Source organism: Nansenia antarctica (assembly GCF_963989245.1).
Source record: "Nansenia antarctica genome assembly, chromosome: 4".
Classification (NCBI taxonomy): Eukaryota; Metazoa; Chordata; class Actinopteri; order Argentiniformes; family Microstomatidae; genus Nansenia; species Nansenia antarctica.
This window is the reverse complement of record NC_137689.1, coordinates 13,647,995-13,672,496: the sequence shown is the minus strand read 5'-3', so window position 1 is coordinate 13,672,496 and position 24,502 is coordinate 13,647,995. Positions and strand designations below refer to the sequence as shown.

General features: G+C 45.6%; 2 protein-coding genes across 2 annotated transcripts in view; both read left to right on the top strand.

Moving 5' to 3' along the window:
- The window catches only part of tjp1a (tight junction protein 1a), a 59,636-nt gene extending 37,953 nt beyond the window's left edge, over positions 1 to 21,683 (top strand). The window contains exons 12-28 of the mRNA XM_080529876.1: positions 463 to 571; positions 905 to 1,124; positions 2,192 to 2,376; positions 2,626 to 2,721; positions 5,629 to 5,711; positions 6,413 to 6,623; positions 7,840 to 7,940; positions 8,467 to 8,817; positions 9,650 to 9,892; positions 12,561 to 13,430; positions 13,648 to 13,730; positions 14,414 to 14,614; positions 14,896 to 15,005; positions 15,443 to 15,884; positions 16,287 to 16,504; positions 17,184 to 17,288; positions 19,863 to 21,683. Coding sequence (XP_080386002.1) covers positions 463 to 571; positions 905 to 1,124; positions 2,192 to 2,376; positions 2,626 to 2,721; positions 5,629 to 5,711; positions 6,413 to 6,623; positions 7,840 to 7,940; positions 8,467 to 8,817; positions 9,650 to 9,892; positions 12,561 to 13,430; positions 13,648 to 13,730; positions 14,414 to 14,614; positions 14,896 to 15,005; positions 15,443 to 15,884; positions 16,287 to 16,504; positions 17,184 to 17,288; positions 19,863 to 19,957 — 3,723 coding nt within the window. The 3' untranslated portion in view covers positions 19,958 to 21,683. The remainder of the gene's footprint in view (positions 1 to 462; positions 572 to 904; positions 1,125 to 2,191; positions 2,377 to 2,625; positions 2,722 to 5,628; positions 5,712 to 6,412; positions 6,624 to 7,839; positions 7,941 to 8,466; positions 8,818 to 9,649; positions 9,893 to 12,560; positions 13,431 to 13,647; positions 13,731 to 14,413; positions 14,615 to 14,895; positions 15,006 to 15,442; positions 15,885 to 16,286; positions 16,505 to 17,183; positions 17,289 to 19,862) is intronic.
- Positions 21,684 to 23,974: 2,291 nt separating this feature from the next.
- fam189a1 (family with sequence similarity 189 member A1) overlaps positions 23,975 to 24,502 on the top strand; it is a gene marked incomplete at both ends in the record, with an annotated part of 86,614 nt that continues 86,086 nt past the window's right edge. Inside the window, one exon of the mRNA XM_080528715.1 lies at positions 23,975 to 24,202. Within this exon, the coding sequence (XP_080384841.1) occupies positions 23,975 to 24,202 (228 nt within the window). The remainder of the gene's footprint in view (positions 24,203 to 24,502) is intronic.

Here is a 24,502-nt window from a genome sequence, read left to right as displayed (position 1 = left end):
CAGGCTTGCATTCGTTTCGTTGTGTTTATCGTGATCCAAATTTAATGAAACCCGTCATGCCGTATCCCTCCCTCCCACACCTCCTCTGAGGTCAGGGTGGTATGTGAAGACTCCTCCGTGCTCGCCTCCCCTCCCCTCCCCTCCCCTCCCCTCCCCTCCCCTCCCTCCTGCTGTACAAACACACCGACTTCTAGGACTTTGTTTTCCGTCGGTAGCTCGGTTCTTCTGAAAGCCTGTGAGCGTTTCCCGGGCCGCCACGGTGTGCTTGTTGAGATAAAGACGTGAAATTGACATTTCTGAGAGGGATGAAGGTGTCTCTGTGTGTGATTCGGACCATGTGTTTCTGCTTTCTGCAGGGTAAATAAACAGTGTATTGTGCTGAGGACAGCAGGGGGGGTGGAGGTTGGGAAGTAGACGTGCTTGCCCCCGGAGAGCTGAATCCTCTGTTCTTCTCCCCCGTAGGTAAACAACGTAGACTTTGCTAACATCATTCGTGAGGAGGCTGTGTTGTTTCTACTGGATCTGCCCAAAGGTGAAGAGGTCACCATTCTGGCCCAGAAGAAAAAGGATGGTAAGCACCACGGGGCAGGAACGGGAGAGAACAGGATAGATTAATGCATGTATGTTTAGATCTGGACAGGGAATCAACGTTTTGTGTTTGCATAACTTATTCAAATACATACGTCAACTATTTGGAACTATTTGAGTTGGTAAGCCAGCCAAATCACAATAAGGGATCACTGCTTTAATATACATAAAATCACGTCAATAGTGAGCCCGAGAATGACCACTGCCTAGCTCATAGACATCCAAGTAACACATTAGGGAATGAGGCTTTTAGACTGTAATAAAGCCTAGCTGAAATATTTTAATAATTTGACACATTTGTATTATCTCGCTCCAGTGTACCGGCGGATAGTGGAGTCAGACGTAGGCGACTCCTTCTACATCCGGACCCACTTTGAGTATGAGAAGGAGTCTCCGTACGGCCTGAGCTTCAACAAGGGCGAGGTGTTCCGCGTGGTGGACACCCTCTACAACGGCAAGCTGGGCTCCTGGCTGGCCATCCGCATCGGCAAGAACCACCAGGAGGTGGAGAGGGGCATCATCCCCAACAAGAACAGGTGCTGCCCCATGCCTGCTCTGTGTGGATAAACACACATTTCAAGCTCTATTTTGACAACCCGAACACTATTGTTGATCTAAGTGCTAGAAGTAATTTTGAAGGTTTTGTGGTGATATCTGTCACCGTATATGCTGGCGGTGCGGTAAAAAGGCTGGCTTTAGATGAGGAAATGAAGGAGAGGTGTCCAAGGGCTTGACCACTCACTGACCAATCAAAACATGCTTGATAGCTACATAGAACTGTGTATATACAGTATTTGGTAGATTCGGTAGCTAAATGGCTATTGAGTTGTCATAATCAGGTCCTACGAGATTGAGCCAGTGATGTTGAGAATTCTTGAAGCTTGCACATAAGATATGCATTTTTGTCCAACAGACCATCTATTAATAAATGAAGTAGGCTAGAAATGGAACATCCTAGACTTTTCAAATGAGAAGCATTTTATGCTTCAACGCTGTCAGAATTGCTGTCATATACAGCTGCGTTTGCGCTAAGATATTTTTTTTGTGTGTGTGTCTTAAATGTCCCACTGCCCGAAACTAGCGCCATGACGCGTATTTTTAGACTCGCCTCAAAAAACGTGGTAGAGATAAGATAGCAGGCTGCCTGAGAGCGACACATTTGCATTATCCAGTTATGTCCGTTTTATGGTCGACAACTGTTGACAACTGTAGAGTATGAGTATTAGTAACGAGGCAGTGGCCTGACAGGTTCCAGCTAGAGATTCCACAGCGAGGTGCAGACGGGGCAGATTCCACACCTTCACTACATACCAGAACGACACACATTTATCACACACACACTTTTGTAAATATTGCACAATAGCTCTGCTTGCGCATTCCTTAGCCATGCTGGAGCTTTCTGCCGTCAACGGTTCACTCAACTTTTGCCTCCACAAAGGCATAGATAGATATGTGTGATGAGAAACCAATTAGAGTGATGATGTGATATCTTACAATATATGGGGGGGGGGAAGGGGTCAAGGGTCAGGGTTGTATCACAGGCCATGTTTGCAGTTTCCAATCAATCCAGACGCCTCCAACCCCCGTGTCTTCTGTCCCACAGGGCCGAGCAGTTGTCCAGCGTGCAGTACACTCTCCCCAAAACACAAGGGGGCGACAGGGCCGACTTCTGGAGGTTCCGCGGCCTGCGCAGCTCCAAGAGGAACCTGAGGAAGAGCCGAGAGGACCTGTCTGCCCAGCCGGTCCAGACCAAGTTCCCTGCCTACGAGAGGGTGGTTCTGAGAGAGGGTAGGTGCCGGTCTGGTCCCACACTCCCTTTGTCAAGGTCCTGAGAGGCTTGGTTAATGTGTGGTGTATAAAATGGGGGAAGAAATGAATGATGATTATTAGCTGCCTATTCTATATGTATAATCTATATGCTTCCATATAGCCTACAGTACATGCTGTATACTATGTACTATAGTACTACATGGTCATTATGCTACCGTAGTCTGTTTGCTTGTTGACCACGGTGATGTTTCCTCCTCTGTGGAGCAGCGGGCTTCCTGAGGCCTGTGGTGATCTTTGGGCCTATAGCCGACGTGGGGAGAGAGAAGCTGGCTAGGGAGGAGCCTGAACTGTTTGAGCTGGCCAGTGAGTAGCCTTCAAATCACATCTCCCTCTGTGTGTGTGTGTCTGTGTGTGTGTGTGTGTGTGTGTGTGTGTGTGTGTGTGTGTGTGTGTGTGTGTGTCTGTGTCTGTGTCTGTGTCTGTGTCTGTGTGTGTGTGTGTGTGTGTGTGTGTGTGTGTGTGTGTGTGTGTGTGTGTGTGTGTGTGTGTGTGTGTGTGTGTGTGGATGGACGGTTTCCAATTATTGAAAAACCGGCAAAGACTAAAACCGGGGTTTTCCGGTTAACCGAAAATGTAAAAAAAAAAAAAAAGACCGCCAATTTCAAATAATTGAGCCCTACTGCTACAATACACTCATGTCGAACACCATTAAAACACCGTAAGCACAGTCGCAACACATTTAGGCTACTTAGTTTCACAAATATAAGTGGAAAGGCAGACTTTTGTAAGCTACACCATACATGAAAACACATGAACACTTAACACACCAGCTCCGCTGATCCAGGGTGCACGCCTGCACGGAAGATCATCTCTTGGAACAGCGTCTTCATTGAATGAACTGCTTTCTCAATATCTTGGTTCTTAGACAAAGTTTCAGCTGCTGCTCAATGTATTTAAATATTTGAATACTGCTCAATAATCACTGAAATATTAGACTTAGAATTATGCAGTGAACATACTTAAAGCTTTTCATAAAAACCACATGCCGCGAGACTGACTCGTCCTGAACTGTCGTAAGTCAATCAACAAAGAATGCCCCATCAAAATAAAAGTGCCCATGGTAGAGCTGTCAAAATAGAGCTTTCAAAATAAATGTACTAATACAGATAGAGATAAATACAGAACTACCTTTGCGTCACTAAGTGACCGCGTATCTTCTGAGACATGCGTTCTGTCATCACTTTCAGTAGCGCCTTCACACACAGTGGCGCTGTGCACAAACACTCTTGATCCGTATAGCTCTTGTTTTATTATATTGTGGTTTAGTAAATACTGCACTTGGAGTTACATTCAATGCATGATTTGTGCTATAGAACATAAATAAAGTTTGATTGATTGATTGATATCAAATCACATTTTATTTCTATAGCGCATTTCTCACAAAAGTGACCCAATGCGCTTTACAGAGAGCAGCGAAAATGATCTTATTAAATGTAAGCGAGTAATTGTAAAAAACCTTTCCTATCTACCAATAACTGAAGGCAACTATCTTTCCCATAGAGTGATTCGTTACCCTTAAATATAATCCCAATTAGATATTAATCCTCAGTTATTCTTCACAACTGACCAAACCTCTCACTCATTGCGCGGCAGATTCAGACTGTATCATTGTTATTTTCACACACGACAAACATGTGACATGTTCCAGTTGTATTCTTATTCTATTTTATTCTTCAAAAAAAAAAAAAATCCGGTTTCAGACGGTTTTGATAAAAAACCGTTTCTATTTTTATAAACCCCGGTTTTCGGGTTTAACCGAAAAACCGTCCATCCCTAGTGTGTGTGTGTGTGTGTGTGTGTGTGTGTGTGTGTGTGTGCGCTTTTCTTTGTGCGTGTGCGTGCACACAGGTGGAACAGCACCGTACTACTTAAAACGTAGGGCTAGAGCCCTCATCTGTCCACTTCACCTCCTCCTGAGGCATCACCTCCTTTAGCACGGAGTACTCATCTTAAAACCCTCACAAGTAATGAATTTTCAATAATCATGAAGTGCTCTCCAAATTCCACATGTAAAGTGATTCCACCCCTGGACATATTTGCGTAACTCATGTGTCTATATAACTGTATTTTCTTTTCAGAAACACAGCAACATGAAGGAGGGGAAAGTATGTCATCAAGTGCATCAACTTGTTTTTATCAGTAATCCTAGTTCTAATCAGTAATGCTAGTGGATTCTAGTTAGAGGTTCATGTCGTAGATGTGTTCTTTTAATAGAGTATGGCCTGATTCAGCCAGCAGGAAGGGTGCCCCATTGACAACTATTCAGCATGTGCACAGTCGATACCCCATAGACGATGCGCGGCCTAAATAACAGTACTGGTCCAGGCTTGTCTTCCAAGCAACTCGCTGTTGGTAGTGTACCAGAGTGGTCCAGAGAGGAGAGCTCTGTGATATTGGTGTGTTCTGCAGACTGGCGGTGGTGCCAGGTGTGTTTAGAAGGCTCCTCTGTCGGGCTGGAGTGGTAATAGAGGCCTCTTCCTCTACTAGTTCCTGTCATGTTTGACTTGAAAGCTAAGATGGTAGATTTCACCCTGGTCAGTTGGTTTGCCCTGCGGTCGCAGACAGGCAGGCAGACAGACAGGCAGACAGGCAGACAGGCAGACAGGCAGACAGGCAGACAGGCAGACAGGCAGACATGCAGACAGGCAGACAGGCAGACATGCAGACAGGCAGACAGGCAGACAGGCAGACAGACAGGCAGACAGGCAGGCAGACAGGCAGACAGGCAGACAGACTGACAGACTGACAGACAGGCAGACAGTCTTGCTGTAGCTATATCTAATCTAATCATCAACAATTTAAAAACCATTCCTACTGATAATCACCATGGTTACATTCTTTTTTTATCCTAATGAATCCGAAATTATTCTTGGCCTTCTTGACTGCATTATCCAACTTCAATGCTTTGCACATGTAACACATTTCCTGCATTGCAGATCTACTGTAACGTATGTACTGTAGTTGCACGCGCACATTCATAATTTCACTTCTTCTACTTCATCTCCAGACAAAAAAAGGCTTGAGGCTATTGCATGCGTACAGTAGGGGTGTAGGTAATGAAGTGTAAAGTGTGGTGTGTGTGTGTGCGTGTGCGTGTGTGCGTGTGTGTGCGTGTGTGCGTGTGTGCGTGTGTGTGTGTGTGTGTGTGTGTGGATGTGTGGGTGTGTGTGTGTAGTATGACACAGTAACACGTCCACTGTGCCTCTGCAGAGAGTGAGCCCAGAGACGCAGGCACCGACACACGCAGCTCCGGGATCATTCGGCTGCACACCATTAAACAGATCATCGACCGGGTGAGTGAGACCTCACGCACACACACACATATACTCACCAGCCACTTTATTAGGCACACCTTGCTACTACTGGGTTGGACCCCCTCTTTTGCCTTCAGAACTGCCTTAATTCTTTGTGGCATAGATTCAACAAGGTGCTGGAAACATTCCTCAGAGATTTTGGTCCATATTGACATTATAACATCACGCAGTTGCTGAAGATTTGTGCCAAGAAAATATCCCCCACACCATTACACAACCACCACTATTTTTGCCCAGAGAACTGCCGCTCACTGGATATTTTCACTTTTTCGGACCATTCTCTGTGCGGGAAAATCCCAGTAGATCAACACTTTCTGAAATACTCAAAACAGCCCTTCTGGCACCAACAACCATGCCACGTTCAAAGTCACTTAAATCACCTTTCTTTCCCATTCTGATGCTTGGTTTGAACTTCAGCAGATGGTCTTGACCGTGTCTACATGCCTAAATGCATTGAGTTGCTGCCACATGACTGGCTGATTAGATATTTGCTTTAATGAGCCGTTGAAAAAGTGTACCTAATATAGTGGCCAGTGAGTATACACACACACACACACACACACACACACACACACATGCAAAGACATACTCACACGCTCCTTGGATGGCCCTCTGCCGCTCCCTGCTGTTACGTGCTCAGGACCAGACTAAAACGTCCTGTTCTGTGGTCCTCTCTGTAGGACAAGCACGCTGTGTTGGACATCACCCCCAACGCTGTGGACCGCCTCAACTACGCCCAGTGGTACCCCATCGTTGTCTTTCTCAACCCGGACAGCAAGCAGGGCGTGAAGACCATGAGGACGCGCCTGTGTCCCGAGTCCAGGAAGAGCGCCCGGAAGCTGTTTGAGCGCGCCCTCAAACTGAGGAAGAACAACCATCACCTTTTCACCAGTGAGTCTAATGAGGGGGACAGGAGGGCAGCGTCAGACCAGAGATAACGCTATTGTTCCCCCCAAGAGGGACGTTAGTCTTGGTCACTGTAACTTTAACCGTCACAATAACACATCACATATTATGTTCACGTACATTGTTAGAATGAGCAGGGAGACAGGAAGCCAGGTTGAGCACAGAGCAGCCTGGTGCGCTACAGTGTAACTGACTTACTGTGCCAGCTGGGGCCATCGTAGAGATTCGTAGAGCGGGGGGCTGCGCTGAGCTGAGCTGGGCTGTGTTCTATTCAAGGAGTCTCCTCACGCAGGACCCCTCGACACCGGTGTCCCACAGGAGCCTGGCCGTCACTACACACACCGTACCCAGTCTGTGTGGAATGTGACATGCCCTCATTTGTTACCGTCTGCTGGCAATTAAGAGAGTGGCAAAGCATGCCTCCACCCTCCCCTCTTGGGGAACACTCCGGCGTGACTGCTCGCGGCGCTTACTCTTATAGAAAGTCTTACTTGCGATGGCAGTGATGTATAGTCACTTACAGTAAGCGCATTCGTCTTAAGGAAGTCGCTCTGGTTAAGAGTGTCTGCCAAGTCTCTAAAATGGTAATCCCTTCATTCTCTAAAATGTAATCGCTTCATTATCTGTCCTATACGGTGCTACTCTATTTCATCCCTCCCATATGGTTGTGGAACACTATTCCAGACCTCGAACACCAGCACAGCCTTGCAGTTGATTCGGACATCTAGGAAACTATGCTAATAGTAGAACTGGACCAGACTGATGGAACCAATTGAGCCACTTGTTCACTCTTGATCAGTGAGCGAGCGAGTGTGTGCTAGTCCCAGAGAAAACGTAAAGCCAAGAGACTCAATAAATAATGACTGGCTGTACGCATGTGAGGGAGTCGTGCCATCGCAGGCCAAGGGTGGCGTTCGCATGCACTAGCTCGCTGGGATATAGCGCAGTAGTGGGGAAGTGGTTATTGATCAATGAACAGGTCATCTAGTATTAGTGCTGCTGTAATGGTTTTGCAGGTGGTAATGACAATCAAGCTACGTTGCTTTATAATACATATGATATAATGATTAATAATAATAATAATAATAACTCAGTGTTTTTAAATTCTATGTTGTTGATAGAGGTCCTGTGTTCATTCAAGGGGTGTTTTTGTTTTCCGCTCTTCCTCTCCTCCCTACCTCATCCCTCTCTCCGTGCCAAGCCACCATTAACATGAATAACATGAATGACGGGTGGTACGGTGCACTGAAGGAGACCATCCAGGCCCAGCAGAACCAGCTGGTGTGGGTTTCAGAGGGCAAGGTGAGCCACTCCCTACAGACCCTCATCATCAAACACTTACTGGACCGGGGGGGTTGAATTGTCATGTCTGATCTAATCTGCTATGAAGAATGTCAAACTGATTAATATTTTACTTTCCAATGATATTCATGTTTTCTTTCTCATTGAATTTCTCTGTCTCTCCTGCTGTCGTGTTCCTCTCCTCTTTTCTCTCCTTTTCTCCCCTCCCCTGTCATCTCCTCTCCTCCTCCCGTCCTCTTCCCCTCCCCTCCCTCCCTCCCTCTGTCTCCCCTCCCTCTCTGTCTCTCCTGCTGTCGTGTTCCTCTCCTCTTTTCTCTCCTTTTCTCCCCTCCCTTGTCACCTCCTCTCCTCCTCCCCTCCCCTCCCTTGTCACCTCCTCTCCTCCTCCCCTCCCCTCCCTTGTCACCTCCTCTCCTCCTCCCCTCCCTTGTCATCTCCTCCCCTCCCCTCCTCTTCCCCTCCCCTCCCCTCCTCCTCCCCTCCCCTGTCATCTCCTCTCCTCCTCCCCTCCCCTCCCTCCCCTCAGGCGGACGGCGCTCCAGACGATGACCTGGACCTCCATGACGACCGCCTGTCGTACCTGTCGGCTCCGGGCAGCGAGTACTCCATGTACAGCACGGACAGCCGCCACACCTCCGACTACGAGGACACGGACACGGAGGGCGGGGCCTACACCGACCAGGAGCTGGACGAGACCCTGAACGACGAGGTGGGCCTGCCCACGGGGCCCGCCATCACCCGCTCCTCCGAGCCCGTCCGCGAGGACCCCCCCGTCATCCAGGAACCGCCCGGCTATGCTGGGTACCAGCACATGGTGCAGCCTGACCCCCTGAACCGCATCGACCCGGCCGGGTTCAAGGCGACCGTGCCCCAGCAGGTACCGTTTATGAGAGCCGTGCGTCTGCCCTGTTGTCTCGAGGCCGTGGTGTGCGTGAGGAGGGTGTTCTGGAGGCGCTATTGAAGCAGTGTTTTAAAACAGTATTTATTTATCGCAACAGAAAAGAAAGAAAGAAAAAAAAACGTGGAAAGAAAATTGTGGCCAAGTATTTATCCTTGTTCGTCTGTTCGTTTGTTTGTTTGATTGTTTGTGTGTGTAAGTGTGTGTAAGTATGTGTGTATGTGTGCGCGCGTGTGTTTTTTTTATTTTTGAAACAACAACAAAAGCAAGAATAAGCTTCAACTGTTCTATTCCGTAACCACAACCTGTCTTAGTGTGACTGTTGATGTTCTCACTGGGGGGAAGCTGAAGCTTTTGTGTGTGTTAAGTGTCTGTATCGATACCCACCGCTGTGCACTTCCTAGTTGTCTCACTTGTGATTCGGACTGATGTGATACCAGGAAAGTATTATGTGCATGTTGGAAAATGTCAGTGTTATACGTATTGCTGTAAATGTATTTATCTGGGCCGATAGGCTGTCATGATATCCAAGTTTGCCTTCTGATGTGTCCAAAAAAAAAAGAAAAGAAAAAAAAAGAAAGAAGGAAGGAAGCGTTAAACATTGTACTGTAATCTAGAATTAAAATCCGATCAGAGTACGTTATCAACAGAAACTTTGTCCTGTTGCAAATTCTTACAAGGCATTGATCTCCTAAAGCCATTGGTTGAGTTGTGAGGCTGGTAAGTGGCTGAGCCAATCAGAGGGGCTGTAGTAAAGGTGTGCCCCCGCCGCAGCAGCGCCTGTATTAAACGTTTCTGAACCACTTCACAGAAAGCAGAGGCTGCTCCCGCCATGCCTTCACTCCCCCAGCAGCCCGAGCCCTTGACTGAAACAGCGCCCCCTGCTGTCGACAACACTGTAATTGTAGCGGGTTTGAGCCCTGAGGAGCCTCCCGCTGCTCCCCAGAGTGACCCCAGCCCCGAGGCTGGCTCGCTTAGGATGCCCACCCCTGAGCTAGCTCAGCCCCCGACACCTGAACCCCTACAATCCGGACCGCCCAGTTCAGAACCAAAGGTACCCGCTGCCGCCCAGCTTCCAGACGGCCTGACCGACACCCGTCCTGCTGACGCTGCTGCCTGCCTGTATACCGCCACACTTTCCTTTCACTCCTGCATGCCCGCTGTCTACTGTGTGCTCCTGAGAGAGAGAGAGCGAACGAGTGCGTGCGTGCGTCCGTGCGTGTGTGTGAGAAAGAGAGAGAGAGAGAGAGAGAGAGAGAGAGAGAGAGAGAGAGAGAGAGAGAGACCTAGTGTGACTGTGCACTGGTAAACAACAGTGGGCTCAGAAGGGACTGCTGCCTTGACACCCACATAGAGAAGAGCAGAAGAACCCGAGAACCTCACTGTTGCTTACCGTCTTTGCATGGCTAAAACATGTTTGAGTTGGTTTTCTCCTCTGTTAAACAGTAGACGTAGAGTCAGTGGTGGTGGATTGGTGGTTGCCAACTGAATGGACCTTTAATTATGTTGGATTTTTTTGGCGACATTCTTAAAAGTCATGAATCAGTATTTTGGACCTTGTTTTATTCCCTGAGTTTGAATTGTAGCCATATGCATAACAGTGGAGAATGTCACTGATTTGAACAAAATGGAAGAGTTTCTGAATTCAAAATATTCCGTTGTCCAATGGCTCCCTTTCAAATGTCAGGATTTTGAATATGGCTTAGTTTGTACAACAGATTCATGCTTGTACAGTACCAGTCAAAGGTTTGGACACACCTTCTCATTCAATGGTTTTCTTTATTTGTCTTATTTATTTTCTACATTGTAAATTAATACTGAAGACATCATAACTATGAAAGAACACATATGGACTTATGTAGTAAACAAAAAAATGTTAAACAAACCAGAATATGTTTTATATTTTAGATTCTTCAAAGTAGCCACCTTAAGCTTTGATGACAGCTTTGCACAATCTTGGCATTCTCTCAATCAGCTTGGTGTGTGTGTGTGTGTGTGTGTGTGTGTGTGTGTGTGTGTGTGTGTGTGTGTGTGTGTGTGTGTGTGTGTGTGTGTGTGTGTGTGTGTGTGTGTGTGTGTGTGTGTGTGTGTGTGTGTGTGTGTGTGTGTGTGTGTGTGTGTGTGTGTGTGTGTGTGTGTGTGTGTGTGTGTGTGTGTGTGTGTGTGTGTGTGTGTGTGTGTGTGTGTGTGTGTGTGTGTGTGTGTGTGTGTGTGTGTGTGTGTGTGTGTGTGTGTGTGTGTGTGTGTGTGTGTGTGTGTGTGTGTGTGTGTGTGTGTGTGTGTGTGTGTGTGTGTGTGTGTGTGTGTGTGTGTGTGTGTGTGTGTGTGTGTGTGTGTGTGTGTGTGTGTGTGTGTGTGTGTGTGTGTGTGTGTGTGTGTGTGTGTGTGTGTGTGTGTGTGTGTGTGTGTGTGTGTGTGTGTGTGTGTGTGTGTGTGTGTGTGTGTGTGTGTGTGTGTGTGTGTGTGTGTGTGTGTGTGTGTGTGTGTGTGTGTGTGTGTGTGTGTGTGTGTGTGTGTGTGTGTGTGTGTGTGTGTGTGTGTGTGTGTGTGTGTGTGTGTGTGTGTGTGTGTGTGTGTGTGTGTGTGTGTGTGTGTGTGTGTGTGTGTGTGTGTGTGTGTGTGTGTGTGTGTGTGTGTGTGTGTGTGTGTGTGTGTGTGTGTGTGTGTGTGTGTGTGTGTGTGTGTGTGTGTGTGTGTGTGTGTGTGTGTGTGTGTGTGTGTGTGTGTGTGTGTGTGTGTGTGTGTGTGTGTGTGTGTGTGTGTGTGTGTGTGTGTGTGTGTGTGTGTGTGTGTGTGTGTGTGTGTGTGTGTGTGTGTGTGTGTGTGTGTGTGTGTGTGTGTGTGTGTGTGTGTGTGTGTGTGTGTGTGTGTGTGTGTGTGTGTGTGTGTGTGTGTGTGTGTGTGTGTGTGTGTGTGTGTGTGTGTGTGTGTGTGTGTGTGTGTGTGTGTGTGTGTGTGTGTGTGTGTGTGTGTGTGTGTGTGTGTGTGTGTGTGTGTGTGTGTGTGTGTGTGTGTGTGTGTGTGTGTGTGTGTGTGTCAGTGGAAAAGGAAACTGTGAACACTACCCAGCATTCTGTTCTCTAGAATATGTGGGAGAAAATCACAACAACAAAAAACAGACGGTGGCTACTTTGAAGAATCTCAAATATAAAACATATTCTGGTTTGTTTAACACTTTTTTGTCTACTACACAATGTGTCCTTTCATAGTTTGGATGTCTTCAGTGTAGAAAATAATATATAAATAAAGAAAAACCATTGAATGAGAAGGTGTGTCCAAACTTTTGACTGGTACTGTAGGTAATAGATACTTTATTAGAATCATTCATTTTGGCTTGTAATCTTATTAAGTTATTATTTTATTTCTTTTTTTTTATCAACTTTGTTTCTTTTTTTTTCTTTTTTTTTATATGTTCTTGTTTGAACTGTTCTGATGTCTTCTAAGCTCCTGTGTGTATTTGGCTGCTCTGAGAAACCTGCATTCTGTTTACCTGACCAGTAACCCCCCCTCTGAGTGTCTCTGTTTCAGGTCTTTCCTGCTCACTCTCTGCTTCAGTCTTCAGCAATTAATCTTGTTTTAATATTCTCCTTGGTCTGCTCTACTTTGTTTTCTATAGTTATTCATAAGTATTCACTTATGTGTCTATTTAATGGATATATCTACCTCTTTTCTACCCATGTCCAGTTCCTCACCATCAGTGTGTTGCCTTGTTCTTTCGGCAGATGTATCCGAGGGATCCCTATGGCTTAGAGGAGCCAGGTCGAGTGAACCACAGTGTGAAGCCTCCGTCTCCAGCTGTGGTGCCGCCCGTGACCTACGACCCTCAGCCTCCATACCAGGACCAACAGCCATACAGAGATTACGACCACCCGCCCAGCCGCTATGACGGGAGCGGCTACCTGGAACCAAAGTATCGGAACTTTGACTCTCAACTGCACTACGAGAACAGCGTGCCTCACTACGACGAGCAGTGGCCCCCCTACAACCAGCAGACCTCGGCCCCAGCAGCCCAGCAGCAGCCCCCCGGCTACGAGCAGCACCCGCGGCAGCCCTACGAGGACGGACCGGACCCCGAGTACAACCCCCCTCAGCCCCGATACGACGAGGCCCCCCTGGGCTACGAAGGACGGCCCCGCTACGGCAAACCAGGGCCGCTGCGCTACGACGAGCCGCCTCCCCCGGCCGCCGGCCCGGGATACGACGCGCGCCGCTACGACCAAGAGCCCCACGCCTACCCCCCTGCAGGACGCTCCCCGGAGCCCCCCAAACAGTACTACGGGGACCCCGCCCAGCGGCCCGCCTACAACCAAGGACCACCGCCGCACCGGGGCTACAAACCACCGCAGCAGTATGAGCCCATCCTGAACTCTGACGCCCCTGTGCCCCCTCCTAAAGTCGAGACCCCACCCTATCACGGAGAACCAGTCATCACCACGGCGCCCAAACCCCTCCCCCCGCCCACTACTGTTCAGCCGGAGGACGACCCCGCCATGCGACCGCAGTCGGTGCTGACCAGGGTGAAGATGTTTGAAAACAAGCGCTCTGTGTCGGTCGATCGAGCCAAAGAGGCCGGAGACGCTACAGGGCTGAGGGTAAGTCTGGAAAACTCTCCTGTGCACCACTAATGTAAACATCCAGACCACCTCTTCACCACTAATGTCACCATCCAGACCACCTCTTCACACTGATGTAACCATCCAGACCACCTCTTCACACTGATGGTGTCACACCCTCAGGATCTGAGTAAATTAAAGGTTTCTCGTGCCAGGAGGTTCATTTGCCTTTTTCTCTCCCCATTTTGCTCCCCAGTCAGCGGATTTGCCAACCAAACCAGGCACAGGTATCCCTAAAGCCAACTCTCTCAGCAATCTGGACCAGGAAAAGCCTTTCAGGTAATGAGCCACTAGGGACTGAACCACTGAGCTCCACCAGAGGACAAGGTAGGCCCTGGTGTGTCTTATTAGATCTCTGAAGTGGATAATAGGACTGCTGCTGCCCTCACACACAGCTGCTGCTCTGGTGTCACAGTGCCCCCTGGTGGACGCTGGAGGAATTAACATTACCTAACGTTCAATATCCTGAGGCTCTTTAATGCAGATTATTTTGATACAGCTGTTATAGCGATACTGAATGTAATCTATTTCATGGAGGAATCAAATAATAATTATTATTATTATTATTATTATTATTACTATTATTATATTTAATATAATTTATATTATTATTATTTGGGTTAGGGTTTTATTATTATTATTAATTGGGTAGGTTTGTCTACAGCAATGCAATGAAATTTTAATTAAAACAAAGGGAAATATTAAAAACATACAATTATATGTGTGGCTAGTATCTGTCTCTGGGCTTTTAGCTCCAATAGTCAGTATGTCAGTCTTGGTTTAACTGGAGAACGTGTTGAGCCATCCAGGCATTTCCACCTGTAATACAGTCCTCTGATGACACAGAAAGTTACAGCTGCATATCATCTGTGTAGCTATGAAAATCAATATTGAGGCTTGTGTTGTCAGTTATGAAGGGTATTTAGATTCACACTTCGGTGTTGTCTCCTCTGTGTCCTCAGAGTCCCTGAGCCTCAGAAGCCCCAGGTGGCGGATGACATCGTGCGCTCCAACCACTACGACCCAGACGAGGATGAGGAGTACTACAGGAAGCAGCTGTCTTACTTTGACCGCCGTAGCTTTGACGGCGGCAAAGTGCCACCTCAGCCATCCCCTGCTACCAACCTGGCACAACCACAAGCACAGCCTGGATACTACCCCAGGTAATTCACACACACACACACACACACACACACACACACACATACAAACACACACACACACACAGTTACACATAGAACTGGCTATCAAGTTCCAAAGTAGCTACACACATCCTTTAGAGAGAATCAGCCATTTTAATACATTTGTTTTGCTTTGCAAATTCTAGTTATATTTGGTGATAAGTGGTTTACAACCATAGTGATTTTAACCTCCAATCTATTCATCTTTGTTAGATAAAGAACAAGATCCTTTAAGAGAGATTTTTGTTGTTGTCTGTTTACAGGGCAGAGTCTGTGGAGACGGTGAGTCCTGTGGAGAAGAGATATGAACCTGTCCCCCAGGTGACCCCTGCAGCCCCGCCCGCCACACTGCCCAAACCAACCTCCCCCGAAGGTAAAGAGCTACTGGAAAGAACTGGTGCTTCAATTGTAGACGGATTTTGCAGAGACAGGATTTAGTCATATGCTTGTGTGTGGAAGTGAAGAGACAGTTGTGTGATGCATGGTGTGTAATGATAAGAGTGAAAAGATAAGATTTGATGCCGACCTGTTTCGGGATATTTACTTCACTTACTGTGATACTTGAAAGCCATTGTGTTGAGCCAGCATTGCTGTAGGGCCCTATTTGTTCTGGAAACTAAAAAAAACATACCAACCTTACATCTGTCTCTTATCACACGTGTATGCCTCTCTGAATCATATGTTTGATTTAGATGTTTTAAAATTAACTAAATATCCCAAGCATTATCCCTTTAAGAATAAACTGCATGTATGTATCTGCATATTCAGTATGAAAGCTAATTGACCTTTCTTCTCTGCAAACACACCCAGTGAGTCCTTTGCCTGATGCTCACGACTCCCCCAAAGCCAAGTCGGGCCATGAAGACACGGTCCAGAGTAACTACCTGCCCCAGAAGAGCTTCCCTGAGAAGGCCCCTGTCAACGGCACCACAGAGCAGCCTGCCAAGGCCCCCGGAGCCCCGGCCACCTCGAGCTACAACCGCTTCGTCCCCAAGCCCTACACCAACTCCGCCAGGCCCTTCGAGCGCAAGTTTGACAGCCCAAAGTTTAACCACAACCTGCTGCCCAACGACAGCCAGAGCAAGGCAGACTTGGCCAACAAGGCCCCAGCCAACAGCATAGTCAAGCCCGTGAGCGCCCCCCAACCTACAGACCTGGACAGCGGTCTGGACACCTTCACACGCACCATGGAGAACAGGTCCAAATACCAGCAGAACAACATCAACGCTGTTCCCAAGGCCATCCCTGTCAGGTAAGAGGGCGTCACACCATTTCACACCATGCAAAAGCTAAGGTGCAGGGAGTCTATACACAATGAAGATCAAGGCACATTTCTGAGATTTTCTCTCTAGTGTTACCTTTTCCATGCTTGGCACAAGATTCAGATTACATTTAATTGTCATTGGCATAGTACAAGTACAATAACAACTAAATGTTTTCGGCATCCAGCCAGATGCAATAGTGCAAAGCCATAGAGATATGTACAGATGTACAGTGAGGCGGGGGGCAGAAGTGGTTTCTCTGTTTCTCCCGGTACACGCCATGTACAGTAGATGACAAATGATAGGAGTCAGTGCCTCTGCCTGTCCACAAGGTGTCAGCAGAGTTCCAGAGGTGTGATGATAAGTGATGTAGTGAACCGTTCTCTCCCCAGCCCCAGTGCACTGGAGGATGACGATGAAGACGAAGGCCACACGGTGGTAGCCACCGCCCGGGGGATCTTCAACTCTAACGGAGGGGTCCTGAGCTCCATCGAGACGGGGGTCAGCATCATCATCCCCCAGGGGGCCATCCCCGAGGGCGTGGAGCAGGAGATCTACTTCAAAGTTTGCCGGGACAACAGCATCTTGCCGCCACTGGACAAGGAGAAAGGTCAGACGTTATTCTAGCAGACATTCAGACACGGGGTAGTGACTTTCCATCACTCCGTTTACTGTGGAGCTCCCATCGCAGCCTTTCTGTTCTAGCCTGAAACACGAGGCATAATGGCTGTGATATGTTGATGGCTTTCCTTTCCACTCTGAGGAACTGAGCCTTAGATGTTTTTGACTTGATCGTTTCTTAAAATTAGACTTTTTGGTTACCTCAGTAGAATGTAACAGACCTTTCATGAATAATTGTCTCTCCAACCTCATGAGATCCTACTGTATTCACAAGGCATTCTGTCACCTCTCTGATTCTCTTCCTCTCTCTCTCTCTAGGATCTGTACATTTGTTGTTTGGCTTTAGATATCTGTGTGTGCGTGAACGTATGTGAGTGAGACTATGGTGTATGTGTAACCAGTGTTCCCACGGGTCCTTGAAATCCTTGAAAGTTTGTGAATTTGAGAAAAAGCAATCAAGGTCTTAAACGTTTTTGAAAATAGACATGGGTTGTTGAAAGTGCTTGAATGTTTTACTTAGTTAAACTAGTTCTGTCTCAAACTATGCCGTGTTGGGTCCTTGAATTTGAGGGAATTGAGTCTTGAAAGTCCTTGAAAGGTGCTTGTTTCAGAAGGTGTGGGAACCCTGTGTATGTGTAACTGTGTGACTGTGGTTTGTGTGTCCCCAGGAGAGACCCTGCTCAGCCCTCTGGTGATGTGTGGCCCACACGGCCTCAAGTTCCTGAAGCCCGTGGAGCTGCGCCTCCCTCACTGTGCGTCTATGACCCCTGATGGTTGGTCTTTTGCTCTAAAATCCTCCGACTCCTCGTCGGGTACGCTGTCCTCTCTCTGTCCTTTTGGGGATCTTTGGGTTGGCTGTGTGACAAATTGAATGTTGTTGGTCACTTGTTTATGATTTTGTGTTTTCATTCATTCGGTTATTCCTGCCTCCACTCATTCACTCTCATCCACTGGTTGATTTATGTTATGTGGTCTTCAGATCAAAGTTCTCTCTCTCATCGCTTTTTTCATGCTGAGACTTCTTCTTCTGCGTGTTCTGTGTTTTCCACCACGTGTGCATGTCACCATTCGAATAGTTCCTTTTAGACATGCGTCGCCTAGATCAGTTTGTGTCATCGATATGATAGTTCTGCATTGTAGAAGTCATACCTGCATGTTATACTACAAGTGATTTTTCTCACATAGCCACCCAAATGCACCCGAAATGCAGCTTTTTACGGTCCTCCTAAAATTGGAAGAGGACTCCAATTGACGGCTCATCAAATAGATGTCCTGTAACGTGTGTGAGGCTGTGGGTCGGAGCAGTATCAGAACAGACCAGAGTACTGCCCCCCTCCTCTCTTATGTCTCCTAATGGTAAACTTGGCAATGCCCTGGATTAGCTGCTAATTACCCCCATTTAGACTTGGACTTCAGGGCCGAAATGAGACGGCTGCCTCGTTTGTTGTCCTAATGCATTGTGGGAGGATTACAGGGCTAGGCTCTAATCCTCTTATTGTTCTTTAGCTTCATTTAGACTCCACTGGCGTCTTCCTCTCGCTCACACCCTTCTCCAGCTGGGCCTGACTGACTGAACTCTCAGGGGAGTTCATCAGTAGAGGAGCAGCGTGGAAACGAGTTGTTCAGATAGAGCTCTGCCTCTCCACAAGTTTCAAACCTACCACAAATGATCACTGCATTTGGCATAATAAATAACCAATATATCAACTACACAAAGTATTTAACCAGAACACACAACAACCACACAACAACAAAGTGTTGAATAAATTAAGTGCATGTTAAAATGCATTTATTGTATCTTGTGTTTTCTCAGTGACAGTGTGCTTTTAGTAGTGAACTTCAGTGGTGGTCTGAGTCAAAGTCTGAATCAGTCCTGGCATGGATCCTGTCTCTGGTGAACTCTGTCAGACTTCTAGGAGTCATCACACCATCATGATGATGCATTATTCTTGCCTCTTGTGGTTTTCTATCATAACAAAAACAGTATGCTAAAAGCCTGCTGTTTCTCAGCACTTTGATCTGAAGATCTCATAAAACTACTTTACTCACATGGCCCAGAGGGAATTAATGGAATGATCTTACATGTGGACCACAGTGCTCAGTAAAGCAAGTGTATTGTCTATTGTGTTGTGGGAAATGGTACTGGGCCGTGGTACAGTTTTTGATTCTAAACCATACTTTGGTTCTAAAGCCATGTGTCTCTGTGAAGTGTTTTGGGGAATTGAGGTTTCAAATAGGCTCCGCTGTGGAAATAACAGTCTTGGCGGGTAGATTTTGGCATTAGCAGGTAAATCTTACTAGCCACTTTGGCGGGTAGCCAACAAAGGTTTGCTAATACTATGCTTATGAAACTGACGCAATCCGCAATTATGGTCCCCGTTGATTCAACATTTGTGACAATGCTCCTGCTGCTTCTGCCGCCTCCGCTTGACTGGAACTGCTGCGCTTTCAAACAAACCCCCTGAGTCTATGCACTTAGACCACCACAGCGTGTCTGGTTACAGCCTAAAATAAGGCATAACAGTTCAATTCAACTACACAGCATAAGACAGCACGAGATATGCAACTTATATGTGCAACCATGTGAAAACATGCCGGGAAAACATTTAGCGGTATTTTTAAAGGAATAGGCTTAATGAAACTTGAATGAATGGACTTTATTGTCATTGCTACAGTACAGGTACCAAACAACGAAATTTAGGAGGGGTGGCTCCCCTGGTGTTAGGAAAGGAAAAAAAAAAAACTTTAAAAAAAATCACAAGAAGGGAAGGAGCTGGTTTACATAAATAAAGGCTATGTACACTATCCACTGTACTATACTGTACAGCTAGACGACTAGGGTTGTCATATTGCACAATAGTATTATTTCACATTTATTTAAAGTGTCACAGTTTGCAACTTAAAGCCTGCGGAGGTTGGTTCTGTGCAGGAAGTATATTGGTTTCCCCAAAAAAAATCACTGGTAAAAACTCTGAGTGGCTGGTGAATTTTTGCATCCACCAGACACCTTGGCTGGTACACCAAAAAGTTAATTTTATGCCCTGCCAGGGACCCATCCATTAATTCCAAATTATAGTTCCACACTCTGTCCTTAACGATGGTAAGAGCTATACTTTGCAACCAAGAGTGGTTAGAGAGATGCAATGTAAAGTTTACGTCTGCTTTGTCCAATTACATTCTGGGGTGTGTACCACCATCAGCACACAGTACACATGGCTTTAATTGAACACAGACTTTAGAGTTCTGTTTTTGGAGCTTGCTGATTGTTTTTGCTTGCAAAGTGCATTTATGTGTCATGCATCCCTTTCCCCACCTACTATCATTACCATTTCCCTTGTCTTCCTCAGGTGACCCTAAGAGCTGGCAGAACCAATCTCTCCCAGGAGACCCAAACTACCTGGTGGGCGCCAACTGTGTGTCTGTGCTCATCGACCACTTCTGAAGAGGGCAACAGCTGGTCTGTTACTGATTGTGCAACCATGGGAAAAGAAGATGAGGGCCCCCTCCACACACACACACACACACACACACACACACACACACACACACACACACACACACACACAGCCCTTTCCACACTACAAAATGAAGAGTATATCTTCACCCAGTGAATCCAGTGTGTTGTTCACTGTGCCCATGGAAGTTGCCAGGAGACTGATATGCTCCTATGTGCTATCCTTTGACTCTCTGGTTGAGGTCCTGAAGTAAACAGAAACACAAAAAACTCTTAAACCATTGATGAAATGCATGCCCTGTACCACTGAGTAATGAATCACATTATAAGTCAAGTTTAACTAAATTGTTACATAACAGGAAAGATGGTTTGTGAAGTTTTACTATTTAAGTAGATAGACATACATGTAGATGTATGTATACTATATATATGCATACAGTATATATAGTATACTTTGGTATAGATATCATTAAATTCAATGCAATTCCATAAAATGAATTCAGGAATGAAAACTACCAACCATCAACGTTTTGTTTCAGTAATTGACTGACTGGAAATACTGTCATCATTTAAATACATTGACTTTTGTTTTGAAGGATCTGTGAAGGTTTGATCTAATGAAGGTTTATCATTTATCGTCATATGAAGAATAATGGTGATAAAGGTGATGAGGTGAGGGTGATGTTTACAAGCACCTGCAGGAGCAGAGAGCATGAAGATAGTCTGCTGTGGGATGGATTTGAAGCCCAGCTTATGCCCCTCTGTGACGAATGGCTCTTCTCTCTTAAAGTAAATTTTTTTGAAGTAAACTTTTTGTTGATTATTAGAACTCTACTGCTGTATGGAGATCTATGCATGTGCTATGACTCAGGTCCAGAAGCCTGCTCAGTCCCTCATGTTAACACCCCGTCTCACACTAACAAGCAGTGATGCCTTATCTGCAGATTATTCACTTTTTCAATAAAAAAAAAAAAACCAACCTCTGGGTTAAGTTATGATAAGTTATGGATAACATGAAGTTTTCTCTTGCCATTTTGTCAACCCACTGTATAAATGAACTTGGGTTTAGCACACAAGAACAGTTGAGGTTAATAAAGGTATGCTTTCTTTATCTGCTATGCATATTATGACTTCAGAAGAAAAAGACAAAAAAAGAAGTGGCTGTACATAAAGCTAGCATATTGCCTTGATTATTGGTTTGTAAATGAACTTTTGTATGTCTTTGTTATTTTGTATAAAACTTAGAGAAAACTGTTTTAAAAAACTAAATGAAAGGAACATGGTTATCTTTGTATTCTGGTTATACCCTTGAGCCTTGGAACTTGTAACTTAGCAGTAATACATTCACATTTTCTACAAATATATTCACACTACATATGAAGATTAACACAAAATCTTTGTATGCTTATTACAAGAGAGGAAAGTGGTTGGGTTAAACACCTTTAAAAACTTTTTTTTTTTAAGTTTTTGTTTTTTAAAGGTGTACTCTGAACATTTCCCCCTTGATTTGTGATACTGGATGCTGTATTGTGTGCCCTGAAATGTATTTTTGTACTAATAGACAATATATTATGGCACACCAGTACTATTTTCTTTTAGATAAGATAACACAGCTTCAATTGGATATTAGCTCTTCACGTGTGGCTGACCTTTTTTTCTCCTTTGCAACACAATTTTAAGTATACCACTGTATTAATGAATAAAATCATTTTCAAGTAAAGTATGTTGTCATTTGTAAGTCCTTTTATTGTTGTGTGTCATGCATATTCCATCCAAAAGGCTTGATGCCCAATGATGTCGATTTAAAACCACTACAAATTAGTTTTCCTGCTTGAGGTAGACTTGGATTCCATGTCTGATTTCCATCCCCAGTGTACAAAGCTGCGAGAAGGTGGGGATCTGTCTGCATGGTATAAATGTACTACAATATTTCACAGTTAGGTGGAGCAAGACAGCTATATGTGAATGCGCTTCCACAAGGTCAGCAACACAGTTCAAATGTATACACTGCAGTATCCTATATGCATTATCTTCCAATCTACCGCAGGTAATCTGATTCATTGCAACAAATAAGTGACACATCATCATTTAATGAAAGAAAACAAATAAACATACTTGGACAATAACAGGGATCATTACTTAGACATTCTGCTTTTCATGATTTTAAGCCAGACCTGTGTACATTATATGACTTTACCAGGAAAATGAATTCCAGATTTCAGTAAAAGTCAAATACTTCAATAGGGGAAAATGCTCATATTGTCCTGGATCCTGGGCAACAACCAAGAGGGAGAAGACCGACCACCCTCTAGACAAAGTCCACAACTCTCCCCCAGGAGAGTAATGATATTACATTTTTAGCTGGTGAAATATGTGTATAAATGAGCTGAACAGACATTTAAATGTGTATTATAGACCGTCACAACCCAATGTTAATCTTAGGACTCAATGATGTGATATCTGACCATTGTTTTGAAAGCATGTTATTGTGGAAGGCTACTGCAACTCAATGAGAAGGGTAAGGTAGGTTGTCACTCAGTTAATACTTATCTTTTACAGTATAATATGCAGAGCTTAGGTACATTGATATTTAGTAATCCGCCCAGAAGGACAGCATTGTTTTGTACAGTATATAATCTACTTTACAAGCGCACACAATTCATCTGAATGGCAGGCGTGTGGGCTAGTGTTGGTACCAGTATTGATTTATGACTTTATGACAAATGAACATTAGCTTATGATGACTGCATAACAAACACTATACAAAATCACTTATTTATACAATTGTTTGTGTATTGCATGACGCAATCCACATCGACAGAATACACAGAAGGCAAAATAGCCTCTATTACAACTCGTGAGCTTAGAATGATAAGGTTCTATCTCCGTTTAGGGCAGTTAGTTCAGAGATATTGAGCGTCAAAGTTTTTACATTCCATTATGTTTTGTGAGATGGAACCTTTGTATTTTATTAATTACTAACTCAAAAATGTCAACATTTAAAAAAATAACACCACACAGGCATTAATAAACACCTAATGGATCAGATTATGTAAAAAAAAAACATTTTGACCAAAAATGGAGATAGAACCTTATAATTCTAACGTCACGAACTGCGTGTACCGTACTAAACACCTCAATACGCAGTATAGCAAAGCGACCAAATAACCGCGTGCCTCTCCTCATCCCAGTGTCGTAGATGTGCCGTCGTCTGTGAAAACCCTGCGTCTGTGAAAACCCTGCGTCTGTGAAAACCCTGCGTCTGTGAATCATCTAAAACCCTGCGCCTGTGAATCATCACACCCGAGCATGCACCCTCTGTGCAGGACCAGGTACTGCTTAGAACAGCTTTTGTAATACCTACGCCAGATGGTGCACAGTTGCACACCGCAGAATTGCCTTATCCTTTTCGGGGGGTTTTCTCTCTAAATGAGCCTGACTCCTTTTGTGTGAATGAGGTGGATGGATGCTCTCTCCAACCATCCGAAATCATCTTCTCGCGCACCGATCCAATTCAAAGCCTTCGGTGGAGGCAAGTGCAACAATGATCATGCAAGGCTCTTTACATGTCATCCTCCAGCAATGGAAATGTGGAAGCGGAACGACGCGTCGTGGACTATTCTGATGGAGCATTCTTTTTTACAACCTTTTTCCTTGAAAACCTGGTAACCTTTTGACGTTAAATCGTTGTCTTGGAGTCTTGGCTGAATGTATTTGGGTAACACAACACAGGATACCTCTCCATCACTCACCATTGCTGAATTGAAGAACCCAATTACGCTACACGCGTCTTCAGTTGGAGAACATTATTGCTTGGATGGATGGGGGTCTCTTTTAGCGGAATAATTAGATAGTATGATAGATTATCATTTGACTAAATACGATAATTGGCGGAAGTGTTTTTTCCTGTGAGTTGTCACTTCTGGACGCTGTTAGAGAAATAACGGTCCTCTACTGTTCCGTTAGTTCACTCATCGATCGTGCCCGTTCGTTTGGGTGGTGACCATGCCAGTCCACGCCATGCCCCCCCGGGGCCGGTCCCTCAGCCCGGCGGCCCTGTCCCGCAGCCTCTCCAGACTCAGGGAGTTCCGCACCCGGACCCGCATCATGCTGTCTCTGGGGGTCTCTCAGATGGTTTTGGGAAGTCTGATCCTGGCCGTGAGTTTCGCCGCACTGGCCCTCACTACCTCGCCGAGGGTCAGACATTCGTGTCCGTTTTGGGCAGGTTTCTCAGTAAGTATTTTTGTAAATGAACTATGAGACCTGTACGTGTTTTCTCAAATGTGGACTAACAGTGGACTAATTTGTATTTTATGTTGCTTCTATTAATTCCATTTCCCAAGTCTCCCAGTCCCAACCTCAGTTCTCAGTTTTTTTTACCTATGGAATTACATTTTCTGGTGGCTCTGCCAGAACAATGAGTGCACAGAGCTATGTTATGTTGTACAGTTTCTTGCACTTGCAGATTCTGACATTTATTTGGCGTTCAGATCCAGGGTCAGAGTCAGGGACTGTCCTCCCCTTGTACCGCTG